Source organism: Glycine max, chromosome 2 (genome assembly GCF_000004515.6).
Source record: "Glycine max cultivar Williams 82 chromosome 2, Glycine_max_v4.0, whole genome shotgun sequence".
In the NCBI taxonomy this organism is placed as follows: Eukaryota; Viridiplantae; Streptophyta; class Magnoliopsida; order Fabales; family Fabaceae; genus Glycine; species Glycine max.
In genome coordinates this window covers 1,238,755-1,260,855 of record NC_016089.4, presented here as the reverse complement: position 1 = coordinate 1,260,855, position 22,101 = coordinate 1,238,755, and the positions used below count along the sequence as shown (strand labels likewise).

The 22,101-nt window shown below is 31.4% G+C and overlaps 2 protein-coding genes across 3 annotated transcripts; both read left to right on the top strand.

Annotated features, from left to right (window-relative positions):
* Positions 1-9,236: 9,236 nt before the first annotated feature.
* LOC100799151 (dnaJ protein ERDJ3B) lies at positions 9,237-14,018 on the top strand. Its single transcript, XM_003519703.5, has 10 exons — positions 9,237-9,463; positions 9,595-9,743; positions 9,824-9,959; positions 10,220-10,331; positions 10,686-10,802; positions 11,066-11,152; positions 12,851-12,910; positions 13,005-13,082; positions 13,336-13,407; positions 13,511-14,018. Exons 1-10 carry the CDS (start codon positions 9,393-9,395, stop codon positions 13,667-13,669), a joined length of 1,041 nt encoding a protein of 346 aa, XP_003519751.1. The 5' UTR covers positions 9,237-9,392; the 3' UTR covers positions 13,670-14,018.
* A 2,815-nt stretch (positions 14,019-16,833) lies between these two features.
* On the top strand, positions 16,834-20,486 carry LOC100807834 (alpha/beta-hydrolases superfamily protein). 2 transcript variants are annotated; one of them, NM_001369338.1, is made up of 5 exons: positions 16,834-17,637; positions 18,243-18,740; positions 18,985-19,044; positions 19,210-19,626; positions 19,722-20,468. In NM_001369338.1, the coding sequence occupies exons 1-5, from the start codon at positions 17,077-17,079 to the stop codon at positions 20,298-20,300; spliced, it is 2,115 nt and encodes a 704-aa protein (NP_001356267.1). In that variant the 5' UTR covers positions 16,834-17,076; the 3' UTR covers positions 20,301-20,468. The 2 variants fall into 2 exon arrangements, with proteins under 2 accessions (NP_001356267.1, XP_040862269.1); XM_041006335.1 differs by lacking the exon at positions 18,985-19,044 and having other exon boundaries at positions 16,843-17,637; positions 19,722-20,486.
* Positions 20,487-22,101: the final 1,615 nt, after the last annotated feature.

The window sequence follows — 22,101 nt, the reverse complement described above, 5'->3', positions numbered from 1 at the left end:
AAGGAGTGTAAAGGAATTTATAGAACTGCAAAAGCGAGTCGCAGGGGTGGGGCCCAGTGATGGAGACATATATATGGTGGCGGATCGTGCCACGTCGGCTGCGTATGAATGCTACAGTCGTGGCTCACCCACCGTCGACAACCTTGTGCACGGGGCTTCCATCCCCCACGTTGATGCTATACTGTTGTTACTGAAACACATCATGTCATGGAATTTCCTAATTCATTTCCACAAACTTCTTTCCCTCTATGTTAATCACTTCATGTGTATTAATTACTTTAGAATTATAACGCTCTAATGGTAGGTAAGAAAAGGAAAGTTTTCTAATTACAAAAATTACTTATGTCATTCAATTAAAATAACTGGTTTCTTTTTCAGAAATTACAGTTATAAAAATAAATTGTCAATATAAATTTTATATGAATAAAAAAAGAAGAATTTCGTTGAGTATTATTTTATATGAATATCATAATAACAAGAATACCCAAATAAACTTTACTAATTGTACTCATTTTTTTTATGAACACTCAAATCTTTTTTATAGGGACTGTTTTTTTTTTTGTCTGACATTTTATACGGATAGTTAAAAGGTACATTCTCATTAATTTAATGGACATGCATGTGGCACGTCTTTGTTTTAAAATATTAAATATTTGTACAATGCACAAATTTATATATTTATGAATATATATTAAATTATTGCACATAATTGAAATGCATCAACTATATACAATTTTCATTAATTAATGTCATTCTCACACTATGTCTTCATCATTTCTTTAGCACTATTTTTTAAAAAAAAATGCAGAATATTTCTTAATCAGAAGTGAATGACTACTTTTTTAGTTAGCGACATTTATTTAAGGTTTCGATATATATTTTTTCTGTTCGTATGAATCCAGGACCGAATTTTTTAGTATATGTTTAAAAGATAAGATTTTATCAATCACCATGTTGGTAATTATATAGAATTAATGTAATTAACCATAAACCTAACATATTCAATTAAATTAACATCAAGAAATAATTTAATTAATTATAGTGTAAGAAATAAAAAAATAAATATAGACAAAATTAAAGATAATTAGATCAAAGTTACTTATTTTTTAAAACATGAACCAAATATTTATATTTTAAAAAATGATAACCAAAATTACAAATTTTACAAAATAAAATAATCAACATTGTATTTAATTAAGTTTATTTAATGACAATTATTTTATTTTATTTGTCTCAAGTCAAACAATTCTAAATCAAATATAAGAGACTATCGTTCCCAACTTGAAAAACTAAAAATTTCTTGTAGCAAACGGCCCCTATGTTCATACGTTGAATTTGTGGTTTTTGTGATGGGAAGTGTAACGTTGGTGCTCCTTGGTCTGAAATTCTGGGCTGCTCCCAGTTCTTTGCCAGTTTCTAGTTGCTTGCATCATCCAATCTAACCAACCGACAATATTAGCTAATGGATTACTTCTTGGAATTGGAAGTGTTTGATAGGGACATTCTTCTGATGTTTTGTTTGTAATATAGTTCCAAACATTTAGTAAGTAGTAGTATGAATTTGTTACCAAAAAAAAAAAAAACCTTAGTAAGTATGAATAGATTCAGTTTATTCTAAAAGATTAACATTTTAATAAGATATTTTTGTATTATGACCACCTCTTTTGATTGCATTCTTACATAACTCACAAGCTGATTTTTGTAGAGGTAAATTAAGTTTAACTCAAATCTTAAGAAATAGTCAAAAATAATTAATTAATCACTAGATGAATGTTACTAGTATATCATTTTTATTACTTTAAAAATATTTTATTAAATAAAGGATTTTTTTTTCTCTATGACTAATGTGGCATTAAATTACTTTATACCCTTTCCTACTCAAAAATCACTCATAAAAAAAAATCAGATTTTACTCAAAATCTAAAAATTTCTTCTTTAAAACCTTAACCCTACACCTTAAAATCTTGCTTAAATTTAATCGGTCATCAACCTTTTAAATTAATATAATTTAAAATTATTTAGATCTCTTGTCATTTGATCAGTAAAAAACTAAGGATTTGAGGGTTGCAGGTAAAGAAGAAGTAACTCAAATTTATTAGAGCCAATTAAAATAGAGCAAGTTACACTTGTCTCATGCATTTAGGACTTATTACACTCATGCTCTATCATTTTTGGAACCTTACATAAACTCACTTCGTTGTGAAAAATTCATTGCAGACACCCCTTGGCCCCATTAACTCCAGGACATCATGTGTCTTGCACATGCAATTTAATGAAAATTTTAGCCAAAAATGCCCTTATCTTCTTCATGGACACAATTTGATATTTTTGCTTTCAACAAATAGGTTCAAGAACACCTGAAGTGTTGAGTAGTGGTAGTTGGGGAGCGGTGAGGTGAGTGGGTTGTGGAGGTGAGGCTGTGCGGTGAGTGGTGGTTGGGGACAAAGTGCGACACAAAGTGTGGTGGTCCTGGTTATGGATGAAGTTGGGTAAAGAGGATCAGGATGAAGATGAAGAGGCAAAGCATGAAGGTTAAGTGGAAGGATTTTTTTGGATATTTTGCTCAAAACTTAATAACTTTAGTAAAAGTGCATTTGGATAGAAAATTTTAACTGAAGAAAATAATTTATTAGAGAATTTGAATTTCTGCAATATAAAATTCATTGTTTGGATGTTTTTTTTAAGAATTTAAAATTTTGAAATTTTAAAATAGAATTTTAAATAACTAAAATTATGAAATTTCAACTTCATGAGAAATTGAAATTCTCTTCCTACAGTCTTTTCCAAGAAACACCGTCTGAGCTCGTGGAACATCAATCAGTGTAAGTGTAGACGAACACGTATAATTAGCACACGAATCATATTTTTTCTTCTTTTTTCATTCATTTTTTTAACCTCATAACTTTAATTTTTTTTATCCAAACACAAAATTTTAAAAATAAAAGAATTTCAATTGAAATATTTAAAATTCTTAGAATTTAAAATTTTCTCATAATTTTGAATTCTCTCATCCAAATACATTTTAAAAGAAATATATTTTAATGAAAGGAGTGTGAGTGTAATAAAATTTAAATACAAGGAAAGTCGATGTAATTTGCTCATTAAAATAAAATGAGGAATTGAGTAAACAAATCATGAAGGGAGTAAAATCATACATTAATCTTGATTGAGAAAAAAATTATATAATTAAGCAAGAATAAAGTATTGACATATTATATATTTAATATATAATTCATCCAACAATAAAAAAGAGTGAATTATTTTAGTTTTAAAAATTGCAACCTAATGTGAATTTGACTCCCAAACTATTAGAATGTCAAAATAATTAATTGTTGAAAATGTAAATTGTATCAATTAAATTAGTCATTTCGCTAACCCTAATTAATTAATGGTATAAGAAATGCTTAAATAACACATTATGTTCCATGACATCCTTCACACGGTTGGGACTAAAAGGACAATTCAAATTCATGGTTTCCACATGGGTATATATATATATATATATATATATATATATATATATATATATATATATATATATATATATATATATATATATAATTCACCGCTCATCAATTCTTAATTTCAATGTATTTATTTTCTTCCTTGTGTCCTGTAGTTTTTCATTTCCATCATTCTGTAACCCAACAACAACCAATTAAAGCTTTTTGTAACCTAAAAATATGGGTGCTAGCAACGTATTCTATATCATATTCTTATAGGGTATATTGAATTAGGATTTTGAGGTATTCAATCATGATTTTCAAATGTGATAAATAAGTTTTGTGGTATTTAATTATAACTTTTTAGAAATAGAATAAAATCTAATGATATTTAATTAAGATTTTTTATAACTTTAAAAAAATCATTTGGTATTAAAAAAAATATAAAGATTTTGATGGATTCTTTTTTAATATAGATTTTATTGGATTTCATGTGACTTTTCAATAAAAAAATATACATCAAATAATCCCACAAAAAAAAATCTTGAGACTTTCTTGGAGTTTTTTTTTCTCTGGTTACTCATAATTCATTTTCTCTTTCTTAACAATATAAGTATTCATGTATAATACTTCATAACCTTCAATATCTTGATAATTTTCAATAATCACATGTTAATTTATCATTATTGTGTACAAATTGCTTCTCCTCTTGCTTCTGTGTAACAACTTTTCATTAATTATTAAAATATAAATACAATCATTTGTTATTATTATGGACATGTAGACATTTTAACCCATGGGGACTCTATATATGTAGTTGTTTATGGTACTCCTTGTGGTTTATTCAATTTTTCATTATTAATACAAATACAATCATTTTTAATTGTATACTCAGATGGGAGTTTGCTTCAACACCAGAAAGGTACGCTGGCATACAACATGTTAGGGAATTTGGTTGATAAGGAATAACTTCATTTTGAACAATGACAAATGGAACTATTTAAAATTTATCTTATCTATTAAAACTTGTTCATGAAAGTAGTTATTGTATAAACTCAGAACTCAACCAAGAATTTGGAGTGTGCATTTCCTCATGACTTGTGGATGTTTTGTTTTGATAGCTAGTACTATATTTTATTTTGCCTTTAAAAAATTATCATTTGTTGTAAAAAAAAACTTGCAATAACAAAACCTGATTTATTAGTTTCAATTGTTAATTGAATAAGATTTATTGTATTCAAAAGTTGAATCGAATAAGATATAAAAAAAGTTCACGTGACTCACTATTTTTTTTTTCATGAAAAAATTAAGGATATAAAGGTTCGTTAAATTTTTATGAGTAAAAAAAGAATTTACATATTATGTATTATTTTTTATAGACTTTTATAATTTTAAATGTTTTCTAAAATTCTTGGAATTCTTTAAACTTTTATAAATCCATAAAGTTCTTCTCAATTTTATGAATTTATATTTTACAAATCCGTTAAAATTTAAATTATAAAACTTAAATCATAAAAGTCTTCTAAATTTTTTTAAAACTTGTTATATTCTCACAAATTCTTTTAAAGCCCAAAGAATTTTTTATGCTAAAAGAAGTTTTTTAAAATCCTAATTTAATAATATACTTCCCTTAATAAATTGCATGTAAAACTTATGAAATGAGAAGTGAGACTTATAGGATTTTATAATTTTTAATTAATTTAAGGTAATGATAGAAAATGTATTTAACTAATGCAGAGGTAATTACTTTATGCTTAATTTAATTAAAATACTTTAAAAATCTACACATGATATTGTTTATTTCGTTTAATAAATAACCCATGAAAGCATAATTGATCTAACTTGATCATTTATTGTCCATTTGGTTGGATGAAAATAAAATAAGAAAAAAAAATTGAAATTTGAATTGAAAAGAAGAAAAATTTTAATTTTTTTAAAATTCAAATTTTCTTTTATTTTTTTCCAATCAAACAGAAAAAAAAATACTTTATAAGTCATATTTTTTTGTTCTCTCACTTTTTTTCCTATCAGACAGACCATTAAGTTTCTTTCTAGATATTTAACATCGTTTCCAATTTGTCCAAAATGAAATCAATTTATTAAATAGGTAGAAAAGTTCATTCAAAGGTTACAAGTCACTTTCACAAAATCCAAATGATCTCTTTTTGATACTGTCGGTGAGGTGGTTGCCTTAGGTTCCCAAATAATAAGTGTTTTTGTTTTTCTATTTTATTTTAAAAAATTTATAACTTTTGTCTAATTTTTAATTTTGCATAGGTATTTTTTGTTCTATTAAAATTAGACTTAATATATTCATTTAAAATATCATAAAAATAATTTAATAAATTAAAATATAAAAAATAAAAAATATAAACAAAATTAAGAATTGGACTTAAAGTGTGAATTTGTAAAAAATAGAAAGACAAAAATTATAAATTGAAACAAGATAAGGAGCCCAAATTTATAATTAGTGTCACTTTTTAGTTGATAAATTTTATTATGATATGATATACTACCATTTTTATTAATAAGATTACATAGTTTTAATACCATTTTTATTAATAAGATTACATAGTTTTAAGATATGTAGTAAATCGTTTGACTGTAAACTTATTATTTATCATCTTACAAATTTAATAAAAACAAATTTTGTATCTATTAAACTACAATAGAGTTTAAATTTCATGAATAAATAAATACATGATGTACAAAAAGGATATTTTAATAAAAATTCTAGTAATAAGATTATATGATTCAATTAAAGATCAATTTTTCTCGACTAGACATAAGAAGGGCTCTCTGACATGGAACTCGATCACTAAAGCTATGGATTGTTTGGATGAAGGGTTCTCTATCAAGATGGGAGAGAGAGTCTGGATATTTTGTATGACTCTTGGGTTCTTAAGGAACCGATGGCTACTTAGGTGCCTTGGGTGGATATTCATGATGTGGGGTATACAGTCCAAGACCTTTGGGAGGAAGATGGTTGGAGGTTGGAGAAGCTTTAATTACACTTTGCTTCCTGATGATGTTAAGCAGAATATCCTAACCTTGTGCCCCAAGTTTGTTCCAAGCATGCCTGATGTTTGGATATGGAACTGGAATACGTAGGGCTTGTATACAACGAAGTATGCTTATAGCTGACTTAATGGTCTTACTGAGAATATGGAGAATGAGCTTTGGAGTTGGATTTGGAAGCTCCCCCTTCAGGCGAATGTTCAGTTTTTCTTGAGGTGCTTACTGGGAGAGGCATTAACGTGTCGTCTTTATGCCCTAGGTGTGAAGGTGTCCAGGAAACGATTGTTCATTGTTTTGGGTCAGGTCTGCTGGGTCTGGGTTGGATATTCTTCAAGGAGGGATGGGGGATACGTCCTTGTTGGGTTGGTTAAGGAGGAAGGTTTATCAGCACGGGATAATCATCTCGATAGTTATTTGGAATGCGTGGTGTGCTCGCGATAGGTTAATTTTTGAGAACCAAGCTAGGAATCTGTTGTGGGGAGTGTTTGCATTCAGGTTCAGTCAAGAGACAAATGATAAAAATGTAATATGGTATAAAAACTTATCCTATATCCATTAAAAGCATCATCCACCATAATATCCACGCATCAAGCCCAAAAATAAATATTTGGACGTGATTGTCTGAGGAGGTATATTGAAAAGAAAAAAAAATCTAGGTTTCACACCGGCTACAAATAAGACTAAGATAAAATATATAAGTGAGAGACATCTTTTACTTATGAACTAGTTTTTGGGATTAAATTAGATCAAACATATATTCTAAGATAATATAGTCTTCCAAAGGTGCAATGATAGTTGACCAATGACTAAATGGATTCAAAATTTTAAAAAATTATAATTTTGTAATATTCTTTTTATGTTATTCTATATTATTTTTATAAATAAATTGAAGTTGTTATTTGTTTTATGTCTTTTTTATATTCAGATTAAAATGTGACATGTTATTAAAAAAATATCACTCAATTAATTTTTTTAATGTTTTACAATCATAAATTCACATTGATTGAATTTTCAATTCTAAGATATACCAACTTGTCAAAGAAACACATACAAAAATTAAAATTATAAAGAAAATAAGATTTAAAATTAATATTTCCTTAAAGAACAAAATATACGTCAACTTTAATATGTAATGATATTTTGTCAATCATAAATGATAATGATGAAGATAAAGAATTTTCTTTATGACACCAAATATAAAAAATAAATTAAATATAAATATAATTAATATTTTAAAAATATATCCGTGTGAATTTACCCAAATTCGATAAAGTGAATTAATTTTAAAAATTTAATATTACATTTTTTAAAAACATTCTTACCTTATTGGTGGATAAGAATCAAGAGAGTCATATCCACTTTTCAACTTGTTTCTTTGTCATATCTACTTTGTATATAAATATTTATGTGTATCTAATTTTTTTAGAGATATAAATTAAAGAATAGACAATAATATAAGAGTAAAATAAAAAATGATATATATTTTTTAAATTTATTGAAATCATGTTATCTGTTTAGTAAAATAATATATATATATATATATATATATATATATATATATATATATATATATATATATATATATATTATGATATTATATATCTATTATTAAATATTTAAATATAAGAGAGTCTTAATTAGTATTTTGTTATGGACTCATAAAATTTAGGATCTATCCTCTATGTCGGTGTTTCATATGTTTGGAATGAGCTTTTGGAAGCTAAGCACCTCTTCACGAGAGATTGGGTTCGCGAGATTCATCACATCTTAAGAGAGGGGAATCAATGCGATGATGCCCTTCATAAGATGGTTGCTACGGAGGATGATGGTCTTCTTGTGATGCATGAGCCCCCTTCGTTCATTAGTTGACTCGTTGGTTGTGTCGTACCTCCAGGATAGTTTTTGCTTTTTTTTTCTTTTTCTTTCTTTTCTCTCATGTACCCAAATAAAAAAGATCAATTTACTTATTCGATGGAGAGTTAGTTTGAACTTTTTTTTCTTCAGATTACAACGAAAACTGCTCACACTCAATTACACAGTGGAAATAAGTTTTTGTGATGTATATCATAGAAATACATAATGAAAACTTATTTTATTGTGAAAGCATTTTCGTCAACATAAATAATAACATTTTTGGAAGGTTTAAATAGTAATGAGGGGTGCCAATAGCAAGCCCCTGACTTTAAGGTCTTTGCGTTGCTTGTAGTTAGCTTTCAAGCCCCATATACTTGTAGACCTTAGGGCTTTGATGCTTGTCTCTGTTTTGTATTTAGTTCAGCTTTTGAAAGAAAAAATCTTGGGATCTATATAAATAGGAAAATTTAAAATGCATGTAAAATGTGTTAGTAAAAACTGCATTACATTGGATCGATCAATTATTTAGAGAGTGATCCAAACGGAACCTTAATTTCTTTTGATCTTTGGATCAGATGATTTTTGGCTCAAACGTATGAACACTCCATGTGAATGGGGGAAAAACGGGAGAGAATAGAGTATCCATATCCAACGTGTAAATGTAGGATTAGTATATTGGTAGGAACATACAAAGTGTACGTGGTTCTGGAAATTAATTTTAAGCTCATAATTAATTTGATACATTTTTATATGTTTGTTTCACCGTAAAAAAAATTTAAAATTAATTTTAGATTAAAATAACTTTTAAGTAACTTTTATATTAAATTTAAAATTTTATAATAAATTTTAATCCTAAGTTAATTTTATAATAAAACATCTAAATATAAAACATATTATTTCAAAATCAATTTTTTCACTCATCCAAAACACACTAAATCTTAGTCCTGCGCGGAATCAGTTTCAGTTTCAGGAACTTAATCCCACCCCTGCCACCAACACATACATATATTTACGTTTGATTTGATTTGGTTTATCCTCGCAAGTCTGAATCTCGTAACAAGATCCAATTTTCCTCCCATGGCTAGTCCAAGAGCCAACCTCTTGTTCCTCCTATGGCTTCTGTGTTATTCTCTCTACGCCATTGCCGGGTATTACTTCTCTCTGCTCCACTATTTGTTTTCTTATTATTCTCTCCAGACCAATGATCGCAAGGAACGAGGACACACAACACAACTTGCAATGCAAGTTTTGTTGTTAATTTATGAATGTTTTTGGACAGAAAGAGCTATTACGACGTACTTGAAATCCCGAAAGGCGCGTCGGAGGAGCAGATAAAGAGAGCGTACAGGAAGCTGGCGTTAAAGTACCATCCCGATAAGAACCCTGGCAACCAAGAAGCCAATAAGAGATTTGCCGAAATTAACAATGGTAGGTATATCAATTTTCCTATTTTCTTATTTTATTAATTAATTCATGTTTTGTTGTTATATTGTTGAATCAATATATAGCGTATGAAGTACTCTCGGACAGCGAGAGGAGAAGCATTTACGATAGGTACGGCGAAGAGGGCTTGAAACAGCATGCTGCCGGAGGCGGCAGAGGTGGTGGCGGAATGGGAATGGAATTCCAAGACATTTTCGCCTCGTAAGTCGCTTTATGTTAGTGAGTGTGTCAATTTGTAAATATTTTGACTGTGTTTGCTTTAACTTTAGGCACACGCTCCCATGCACGTTTTATTACAAGTACCAATTCAGAACTTTTGATTCAACGAACCGTTTGAGAGTCTCCTAATGTTAAACCAAACACCCACTGTTAAACCAAACATGCACGAAATTTGTGTTCTTGTTCAGTGGGTTTGAGTGTTGAATTTGTGTTTCTTAGTTTACTGTGGATGCTTCTTTCAGCTTCTTCGGGGGAGGTCCAATGGAGGAGGAAGAGAGAATTGTGAAAGGTGATGATGTGCTTGTTGAATTGGATGCAACGCTCGAGGATTTGTACATGGGAGGTTCCTTAAAGGTGAGGTCATATCTAATTATCTATAACCACTCTTCTCTTGTTGCATTTCCATGCATTAGATTTGTATATCTGTTCATGAGATACATTCAAGTGAGATTATGATAGGCTGGTATGTGTGTCATGTCTCTTATTTTTTTAACATCAATGGCATTTTGTGCCTCGGATATAGATGGAAATAAAATTAAATTGAAGTAATTAGAATACACTCACTGTAAAGTTTGGCAGTATTATCTATTTGCTATTATTATTTGTTCAGCACTCTGGTTTGTTAGTAGTATAAAAGTTCTCAGGTATTAGGCGATTGCTTCTCAATCTCTCCTTTATGACCCTTGGTTCTTACATTTTTATTATCAGGTTTGGAGGGAGAAAAATGTTTTAAAGCCAGCATCTGGGAAGAGACTCTGTAACTGTAGAAATGAGCTTTATCACAAGCAAATAGGTCCTGGGATGTTTCAACAGTTCACGGAGCAGGTAAAACATCTTTAAGAATGTTAAAAGGATGGATCTTTTTCTTGTTTTTTTTGTCTTCTCATTGGGATGCATACTTTATAATACAAATACACAAATTCTTCCTAGATGACATTGTTTGTATCTGAAACTTCTAGCTAATTTTCAAGACCTGACAATTGTTCTTCTCTTTTATTTGGGAGAGGGGGTATGCACAGGTTTATTTTATTCCTATTGCTAAACATGTCTGGAAATTTTCACTCCTATTTCTTAATTTACCTGTTCAGGTCTGTGACAAATGTCCAAATGTTAAATATGAAAGAGATGGTCATTTCATCACTGTTGATATTGAGAAAGGCATGCAAGATGGGCAGGTAATCTTTCAGCAAAGTTTATATATAAAAACTTTAAGCAATGGGAAATAATGAATAGTATCATGTCTTACATCCCTTTTTATATAAGCTCGTCTCTATAAGGTGTGAGGCATAGGTCTCAAGCCACAAAATAAGGTTTGGAATGTGTATACACAAGGAATAAACACTAGGATAGCAAGTTGGTTTTGGTAGTTAACACAATTGGTTACAGCAACAGTTAGTTAGAAATTTGAGTTAAGGTAGTAGTTGTGAAGAATAGGAATAGTTGGACTAGTTGTTAGCTAACTGAGTTAATCAGTTTTGAAGGGCCACTACTACCTTGAGAGTTTTATCTCCTTGTATCTACACATAACTGAATTAACAGAATTTTTCATCTGTGTCTTTATTCATCACTTTCTTTCCAATTTTCGGTCTTCACATATAGTTTAGGTTCCTATCACAAGGTAAGTCAAATCTTGTCCATCCAAATTCTGAAGACACTAGGACTCCATTGGATAATAAAATTGGAATTAAGATATAATTAATGAGTCTGATCTAAACTCTATTTGAGTTTGAATTGATTCGAAATCATTATCATACACCATTGTATGTTTGAATTGTACTCTGAATTTTATAAATTCCGTTCCACGATTTCACTTCAATTTCAACCGATAAATCCTGCAAGAATTACAATGTGTGCAAATTTGTACATTTATTTATTTATCAACATTAAAAATAAGGGGAAAAGACCATCAAACACATTTTTAGAGTTTTCTGATGACCATTAGAGCACAAACTGGACAGTGGCTCAATATAGGCTAGCACAAGAAAATTTGGATTTCACTGTTGAAAAATATGGGTGCACATGAAAAGATAAAATGTAACTGTTTTAACTATTTAACACGAGTACATGCATCGAATCTGATTGAATGATGTCATCATTCGTTCTATATCGATTAGTGGAGCCCTTTGTTGCTATTTTTTAGTCCAATCCATCAAGGAACTCCAGAGCTATAGTAGAAGTCTAGAAAAAATAAAGTGTTCGAGCAGGGGTTGGTTATCCAAAAAAATGTTTTTCTTTGCTTGTCTGCTTGAAAGAGAGAGATCTATATAGACAGAGCTCATGGAAATAGAAATAGAGAAGTTAAGGGATTGTTTTAAGTGCATCAAATTCTAATTTCTGAAGAAATACCAAGATGTAGAAGGCCAATTTCCGATTTGAAAGGGTGTTCTAGATTAAGCTGAAGACACAAATTAAGGTGTTGTTTGAAGGAAATAATGAAAACACCAAAGTGTTGTTTTCGTCATCTCCTTTATGAAATTTGGAAATATGAATCTAAATGAAGGCATGTTCAATTTTTGTTATTAATAAAAAGAATATCAACCGAAAGTGAAAACAAAAGTCAAACCAAACACCTCCTAAATTGTATGCACTTGCTTGGTGCAATAAAAATGTGCTTAGGAATGTATTTTGTTTCAATTTCATCACAAATTTATTTAGTTTTCCTTAGCAAGAAAGTTGAGCAGAAAACCATTTTGCATCCTCTCCAATCAACGAGGACAAATCAAAAGCTTTCACTCCATTTTCACACCCTCTATTTTGTCATAATGGTGTGCTAATTGTTTGTGAAGGAAGCTTGCTAAAAGCATCCCCCTTTTCAAATTTAAATTTGCATCATTAGTGGTGCAGTTGAGTCACCAGTTTTTGTCCCTTTACAGGAAGTGCTATTTTTTGAGGATGGTGAGCCCATAATTGATGGAGAGTCTGGAGATCTAAGGGTTAGTAACTTAGTTTTTTCATGTTTTTATAACAACTGTTTTGTATGCATGGTAACGTGCAGTTTGCTTACAATATATATGGTATTTTAAGCAGATTCGTATCCGAACAGCACCCCATGACCTCTTCAGAAGGGAAGGCAATGACTTGCACACCACTGTCACTATAACACTGGTAAACATTACAATAATTCGCAACTTTGTATTGTTATCAAATATCAATTGCATGATCTGTACCATGTTCCTAGCTATATTGGACAGGTTCAAGGCATGTAACAGTAGACTAACAGTATTTTTTTTTATCCGTAGGAAAGTATACTAATCTATTCGAGGAATTAAAACATTTTGTGATTTTGAAAACCATTAACTCGTCTCTTGTTGTCCTTAAAATTCTATGTGCATTTTTATTTTTTAAAATATATCTTCAGGTTCAAGCACTTGTTGGCTTTGAGAAGACTGTTAAACACCTAGATGAGCATCTGGTGGACATAAGCACGAAGGTGAGCATAAAGTAACCTTGTTGCAGGTCACATTGGAATTGATACGAAATTTAACTTTGTGTAAGAAAAGGCACATATCTGACAGACTTCTTTTGATCATTAGGGAATCACAAATCCAAAGCAAGTGAGGAAGTTCAAAGGAGAGGGCATGCCACTGCATATGAGCACAAAGAAAGGAGATCTTTACGTCACGTTTGAGGTTCTGTTCCCAAACTCACTAACAGAGGAGCAGAAAACAAATATAATAGCAATTATTGATTAGAATACAGGATACGTGTTATTTTGCTCATTATGTCCTCATGTAACATGATTAGGTGGTTATAGTTATAGTAATAGTAAAGCTTGAGTTTCCTGTCTCCCTCTTGTTAGTTATTTTTTTCTTATACAACGTTGAAGCATGTCTTCTTGGCATGTTATTATTTTTTGTCAAGATACGAAGAAGCTTAGAAGACCTTTCTTACATTGACTTTGTGCCGTGTCTGAAATCATTACTCGAGTTAGTGCTGCTCAGTTACTCGGTCATGGTTGATCACACACTTAAAAATGAGAGAAAATAGGGAGAAGCTAGTGGGTTGCAGAGAATAAGTTTGCTCTTTGCTAATGACATCAAACTTATAGTTGGCTGTCTCGCTGAAATTTCTATTTGTTATGGTGGTAACTTGGAACAATAAAGAGTAGGTTTTATATGCTGAAATTGAGATTATCCAACTTGATTAGATGAAAATCAGTATTACTTGTTTCGCACGACAAAAGTCACGTTATTCTAGGTTGATTTAGCAAACGAGTCGCCAAGCAACACTAGCATAGACTCATTTTTCTAGTTTAATAAGTATCTATAGCTTCTAAAGATAAGTTTTGTTTGAGTAGTCTAATTCAAAAAAATATTTTAAAAGAATCGATTTTCTTTCAAAACAAACCGCCTTATTTAAGATAAACTATTTGTAAAACATGAATAAAAAAGGATTAAATCTTATGCTCCTAAATTTATGAACCAGCTTGCCTTTTTTTGTACATGTTTCTTGTGATGGTTACCATTATCCTCGAACACAAATGTAGAAATAACACCTTTAAAGCGAAGATAATTTAATTTCTTGATGTACTATAGGCAACCTGGATTGTAGGCAAATCCTTTTGCCGACACTTGCACATCTACAAAAAATCCTTTTGATGTTCCTAACTTGTTTCAAAAGTTTCAGAGCCGTTTGTTTAGGTTTTTAAACAATATGGTTTTAAATTAAAGGAATATTAAAAGTAATTTATATGTTTTTAGAGATTTTATAAAAACCCAAAGCTACTTTTTTTATTACCAATGTAAACGTACTTTTAATTTCTGAGTTAAATACAGTTGCATTTTTTTCAAGAACTACTTAAAACAGTTTAAAATAATCATAAATCTATTTTTTTATATTTTTCATAAACTTATACAAGCATACTAAATGTTCAAAAGTAATTATAGTAATTTTTCATTAAAAAAATAAAAATAAACCGTCCCAGTAGCTCTAAAAACTAAATTGCATTTTTACACATTCTGAAAATCATTTTTTTAAGAGCTTAAACCAATGAACCCTTATCTTACTACTCAGTTCGTGTTGAATTAATTTATTTTGAAGAAATAATTACTTTTTCCAACAGCTTCTTGAAAGCTTTTTTTAAAAAAATATATATTTTTCTTAAATTAATAAAAATATATGCTTACAAGACACAAATTGATTTTAAGATTATGAAGATGTGCAATGTATACAAAAGTTAAATAATGACCAATTAATTGCTTCTAATGCCATTATGGAGGTTATCCATCATAAACAAAGTCAAGTTTTTTTTTTTTTTTTTTTTTTGTGGTGGTCCAAGAGAAACAGGTGAAACATTCCTCTATTGCACTTTAATTGCAAATTCAAGAAGTGAAGGTCAAATTATCTTAACAACTGTCTTATTTGGGATAGTTGTGACACTGTTATATGGTGGTCGGATTACACATTCTCTATTTAAGATATCTATTGTAAAGGTAGATTCATTTTGCTCAATAAGTAAACAGTCTAATCTTGCAAAGCTAATTAGAGAAACAACAACAATTTGAAAAGAAACACCCTTGACAAAGGGATATGCTTTAGAAGCATTAGAACATTCATTAAAGGATATTCTAGATTGTGATGCTCTATTTGGGGAAAAAGTAATGGTATTAGGAGGAGATTTTCATCAAATACTTATTGTTGTTCAAAAAAGTATCAAGGCACAAATCATTTTTACATGTATTGTTAAGTCTCTTTTATTTGATATCACAAAGGTTCTACATTTATGCCAAAACATGTGCATTGGGAATACTATTGAACCTACCAAACACGATGATGGTCAAAATTCCCCACCAATTTGCAATAATGTGGGAAAGAAGAAGTTCAATACAAAAGCTTATAAAAAAACATTTTCCCAATTAGAATCTCATACATGGGATGCATCTTAGATGTGATAATGAAATAAAATGCAAACACACTTGCACAACACGAATGAGTTATAATTTTAGCACAATAAATATGGAGACAGATAGGGGCAACACCAACAAATTATTTCGATCATATTTTTTATGTTTGTGTATATAGTAATTACACTTCTTTATACCATTGTACTATTGACATGCATACAATATTCAAAAATCATATTAAACGAATATTAGTATATACTTACCAATGTATTATGAAATAAATTCTAAAAATATTTTAATTTTAGTAAAAAAATGCGAAATAAAAATATGAACACACAGATGTGATGATACCAATATTTTTACAAGTTTGTATTATTAGAATATGACTCCATAAAATAAAAAAAAATAGGATATCAAATTATCATATTTCCATAAATAATTGAGGCATAAGAAATAAAATAATTACATATATGGACATGTATTTAGAAAAAAATATTAAACTAAAACTAATAAACACATCCATTCATAATAACATAAATTTGTAATATATCAAATTTAATATAATAGGAATGCGGGCATGCAGCATAGGGAAAAAAAGTGGCCTCGAGAGAACATTGTTAAAATAAAAAAGAGATGCTAAATTAAAATGAAAATTGACTATTAAATATTTAAAATCTGCGTTTTGAACAAGGAAAGTGTTATTGTGACGGGTATGGCGTTTAGTAGCAACCGATATTACCCGTGACGCACAGGGCGATCCTCCAGAATAGAAACAATAGGAAGCAGAACTATTAATGCTTTTACCGACACGTCACCAGAAGTACGCGTGCACTGCATCTACCTATGACGTGGCACTTTCATCTAAAAGTTTGGAAGCTGTCAGAGATGCACGCGCTTTTTTCTACTCTCAAATCGCAATTCCCAAACCAAACACGGAAAATCCCCCCTTCATCAGAACGACGCCGTCGCTCCAGAGAACACTATTTTGTCTATTTAACACCAAGAAACACGTCACCAGAAGTAGACACACGTAGTACCATAGCTAATTGTGAGAATTATTAATTTTATTGTGCCTTTTTCGGTTGCCCTTCTTTAAATGCTCTCTCTCTCTCTCTCTCTCGTTTTGAAGAAGAACATTAAATTAAACCACAGTGAAGAAGTAACTAAACCAAACTGCGAAACGCTGAACATTTGAAGCAAATTAAAAAAGAAGAAATCATCGTTGTTGTGGACATTGTGTTTGTTTCCTAAGAAGAATGGAAACTATGTGTTTAAAATCTGGGATAGTTCCCACGATCTCTATTAGTGGGTCGCTGGACGCACGTGCCAATCCTTCCCAGGTGAGCACGGTGGGGCGCTCCGCATCGGATAAACCGCCGCAGAGGTCGGTGTTTTCGAGATTTTCCTTTTGGTACCCTTTGGAATCTCTCTGGCCTCGGGGGAACAACAGCAGGTACAAGGGGTTGGCCCTCGACGACGCCGTTTTGTCGGACAACAACGCCGAAGCGAAGGCCGTTGGAGATGACGGAACGGAACGGCAGACCGGAAACTGGGTTTTGAAGATTCTGCATGTGAAGTCCCTGTGGGAGGGGAAACAGCGCGATGAAGAGGAGGGATCGGTTCGTGATCAAACTCAAACCAATTACGAGGAGGAGGAGGAGGTGTGTGAATGTGATGCTTGCGATGAAGTAGAGGAGGCTCAATTCGATAGAGGCTCGTTTTCGAGAATGCTTCGGAGGGTATCGTTAGCCGAATCTAGATTGTACGCTCAGATGTCACACTTGGGGAACTTGGCTTACGATATACCTAGAATCAAAGTATGAGACTTGAGATCTTCCTCTTTTAATTTTGGTAAACCGTAGGATTTGGTCGGTTTCATTCTTCTTTTGTTTTCTATTTGTGCTTTTTTATTGTTTTGAGCCTGATTCATAGATTTTTTAGACCTCAGATCTTGTCTTGTACTGAACTTATCTGAATCTAGCACACATTGATTGCTTGAAGATTCTGTGGGTTATGATTTGTCTAACTTTTCAAAAACCTATGGAAGGGTTTAAGTTTAAACTTCATGAAGCATTAATCTAAATCGGAAGTGCCTTGTTATGAACTTATGACACTTGTTTCATTTTGTGTCTGAGTTTTCTAATTTAACTAGGATGAAAGTAATTTATAACAACAACAGAATACTTATTATTTATGTGATCTGATCGATGTTGAGCGAATAGTTCTGCAAGGATAGTATGTTGGTGGGGCTATGTTTTTTTACCATTTACTTTTTATAACTATATCATGTTTTTGTACAGCTCTGTTATTGGTTTTTATTCAAATGACATGTTCTGAAATTGATTGATAAATCTAGGAATTTGATTTTCTACAAAAATGCATATAAAACACTAATTTATAATATTTGGATTTGATAATTTAGCCAGGGAAGCTCTTGAAACATTATGGTCTGCGCTTTGTAACTTCATCAATAGAGAAGAAGGAATTGGCAGTGGCAGCAACAGCTGAAAAGGATCCCCAGAAAGTTCAAACTGATGAGAAGGTAGACGAAAAAGAAGAGAGAAAGGATCCTAAGAACGGTGAATACAAGATAAGTGCAACTGCTGCTTATAATATTGCCGCCTCTGCTGCCACTTATCTGCATTCTCAGACTAGAAGCATATTTCCATTGAAATCCTCAAATGCTGTGGCTGGTGAAGGTTCACTTGCAGGGAACAATGAAAGCCTTGACAGTGTTAACATGCTAAACACAGAGGTGGCATCTTTGATGGCAACTACTGATTCGGTGACAGCAGTGGTTGCAGCAAAGGAGGAAGTAAAGCAAGCTGTTGCAGATGATCTGAACTCTTCACATTCAACACCCTGTGAATGGTTTGTCTGTGATAATGACCAGAGTGGTACAAGATTTTTTGTTATTCAGGTAGGGAGAATTAATTGAGGGCATGTTATTGCTTTGTGCACTATAATTGTACTTGTAAGTTTGCTGTGATTTGCGAGAATTTGTGAGCTTATATATGATAAAATCATTATTATTGTGGTTCCCAACATTTATTTGCGTTATTTATCTGATGATATTTTAGACTGTCTGTAATTCACTGCCAGTTTTGGATGCATATTTTCTGTAGTGCCTTTTCTTATTAGGTTTAATTAATAAATATATGTAGGGTTCTGAGACATTGGCTTCCTGGCAAGCAAACCTACTTTTTGAGCCGATTAAATTTGAGGTAATTGTCTATATTGCATACTAAAGTAGTTTTTCTCATGTCATTCTTGTTATAGGGGAATTTCATTCTTTTTACGGTTATAAATAAATACTTTTGAATCTTTCTTATTGTGTATCTAATTATCTATCCTGAAATTGACATATTGATGTACACATTTTTGCCCAGGGTTTAGATGTACTTGTGCACAGAGGTATATACGAGGCTGCTAAAGGGATATATCAACAGATGTTGCCAGAGGTACATGCTCACCTAAAATCTCGAGGCTCTCGTGCTACTTTTCGGTTCACTGGGCATTCCCTTGGTGGAAGCTTGGCATTACTTGTGAATCTCATGCTGTTGATAAGGCATGAAGTGCCGATCTCCTCTCTACTTCCTGTGATAACATTTGGTTCCCCATCCATCATGTGTGGAGGTGATAGTCTGCTAGAAAAGTTAGGTTTGCCTAAGAGCCATGTTCAAGCAATTACAATGCACAGAGACATAGTACCACGAGCATTTTCTTGCAATTACCCTAATCATGTTGCAGAACTATTGAAAGCTGTCAATGGGAACTTCCGTAGTCATCCTTGTCTCAATAAACAGGTAAAGTTCTGGTTTTCAAAAAGTTTTGAAGTGGATAAAGAAATTTCTTTCATATAAATCTCTGAATGACTTCTTCGTGAATTATTTTACTGCAGAAGCTACTATATGCACCAATGGGTAATCTGCTGATTCTGCAGCCTGATGAGAAGTTTTCACCAAGCCATCATCTCCTGCCATCAGGCAGTGGTCTATATCTTTTGTGTTGTCCTTTATCAGAATCCAATGACACAGAGAAGCAGCTCCGAGCTGCTCAGATGGTCTTCTTGAACTCACCTCATCCACTTGAGATATTAAGTGACCGATCTGCTTATGGATCTGGAGGAAGTGTACAAAGAGATCATGACATGAATTCCTACTTAAAATCTGTGAGAACTGTGATCCGCCAAGAACTTAACCAGATCCGTAAAGCCAAGAGAGAGCAACGGCGCAAGGTGTGGTGGCCTCTTTTATTACCTCGTGGAGTTGATACCAGCATTGTTGCTGGGAGGTCCATGATATCAATCAATGTGGGTCAACGCCAGTCACCCTTCTCCGGCGTGATACAAACAGGGAGAGAATCCCTGAAAAGGTTCAGTAGGGTTGTTACATCCCAACATATGCATTTGTTTGTGTTGCTTTTGTTCCCTGCTCGGTTGTTACTCTTGGGAACATATAGCGTAATTAACCTCAAATGAGTATATAAGATGATTCATTATTAAGCATGAGGGACAATTGTATAGGGCGAGGGCACATGCTTTGTAGGACATTACACATTTAGACGATTCTTTATTCATTGATTTCAAAATTGAAATGTTGCGTTCTTACAAGTACTTCTTGTAGAGGAATATTGCCCAAATGTTAATTAATATTTAAAAATTTAATTGTTTTTTCTTTCAAGTTATATGCTTATATTGGTCCCATGTTTTGAGTGTTTGGTTGGACTAACAAAAAATGGGTAAGACTTTGTAAATATTTCTCCAATTCTCAAGGTTGTTGTCGAAAACGAGGGAAATGAAACAATAGTTTGCTTGCCCTTTGTAAGTAAGATATTAAATTCGTCATTTGTGGACCACAATTAACTGAATCTCATAGATAAATGTTTTGATAAAGCAATAGATTACTCATGTTTTACGTGCGTAATCTAAAAAAGGGGCTGGTAGTTGTAACTTGAAAGAGTGGAGGATGAAATAGTTGCTTTGCAAGATAGGTAGACAAGGAAAGACAGTGCCAATTCATGAAAACGAGCTAGATTCTGTTGTTTCCACTCGATGTCTCATTTTATGCACATGCTGATTCACATGCCAAACCAAAAATACCCTACAAACTTTGGAACCAAATTCTTTCGTCTACTCAACAAGTTCTAGTATGCATTATACGCTTGGTGTTTTCACTAGCAAACAAAAACGGAAAAGTCGACACCACCCAGTCCAAGTGGCTTCATTGCCTATCCATCCAACAAAGCAATATTGAGTCTGAATTATAGGTCTTGGACCTTAATTTTTCCAATTTTCGCGTTTTTGGCAGCATTACACAACTTACACGTCGATTTGGATATGGTTAAACAAACCGATTTTGCATCTCATCATTTTCTTTTGGTACCAACTATCAAGCCGTAAGCAAAAATTTATGGAATTGGCTTAGAAAATTAAAATTTAACTCTCAGGAAGGTCAAGAGCAATTAGCTGGTCAAAACTCCTTTAAAAGTTTACCTTAATAATAATATAAGTCGCTGGTCAAGAGCATAGTGGATGGATAATTAGCTATTATCTCTCAGCGATATGCAACATTTTTCATGTTCCTGTTGATTGATGCGGATGGTGGGTCACTAGACACTCATTATTATTGTAAAGATCTTAAAATATCGATGACGGTTGGATATTATTATTCGTAGCGTCAAGCAAGTAGTTGTAAAGATTCAAAGTATTCATGATTTTCATTGGTCTGGAGTCCAAAGCTGCCTAGGGAAATAATTAATCTTCACATAATTGCATCCATACAAGCAAAATAAAGATTAATATTTATTCTCCATGGGACTATCATTTATTTTTTATTGTCAATTTTTTTATCCGTAGTTACTAAGAGTTTACAACATTTATTGAGCATGCATGGATGAAAACCGAGTTAGACCCCTTAATATTTTTATTTTGAATTTGAAATAGAAATGAAATGAAGTAGAATTAATAGATTTTTTTTTTATATAAATGATAGATGTATAAAATAAATAAAATAGAAATGATATATTATTTAAATAGATAAAAATAAATAGAAAAATTGGATAAGTAGAAGAGTGAATGAAAAGAAAGAAATAAACTGTATAAAGAACCTTTTATACTAACTAAAAAAATTTAAATACACTGACAATAGAATTTTTCTCATACTCTCATCTCAATCACACATATTATCATAGTAAACCTGTTAACTTTTACAAAAATTGTTTTAAAATTTATATATAGAATTTTTTATTTATTTATCATCAATAATAAATCTTTGCACATT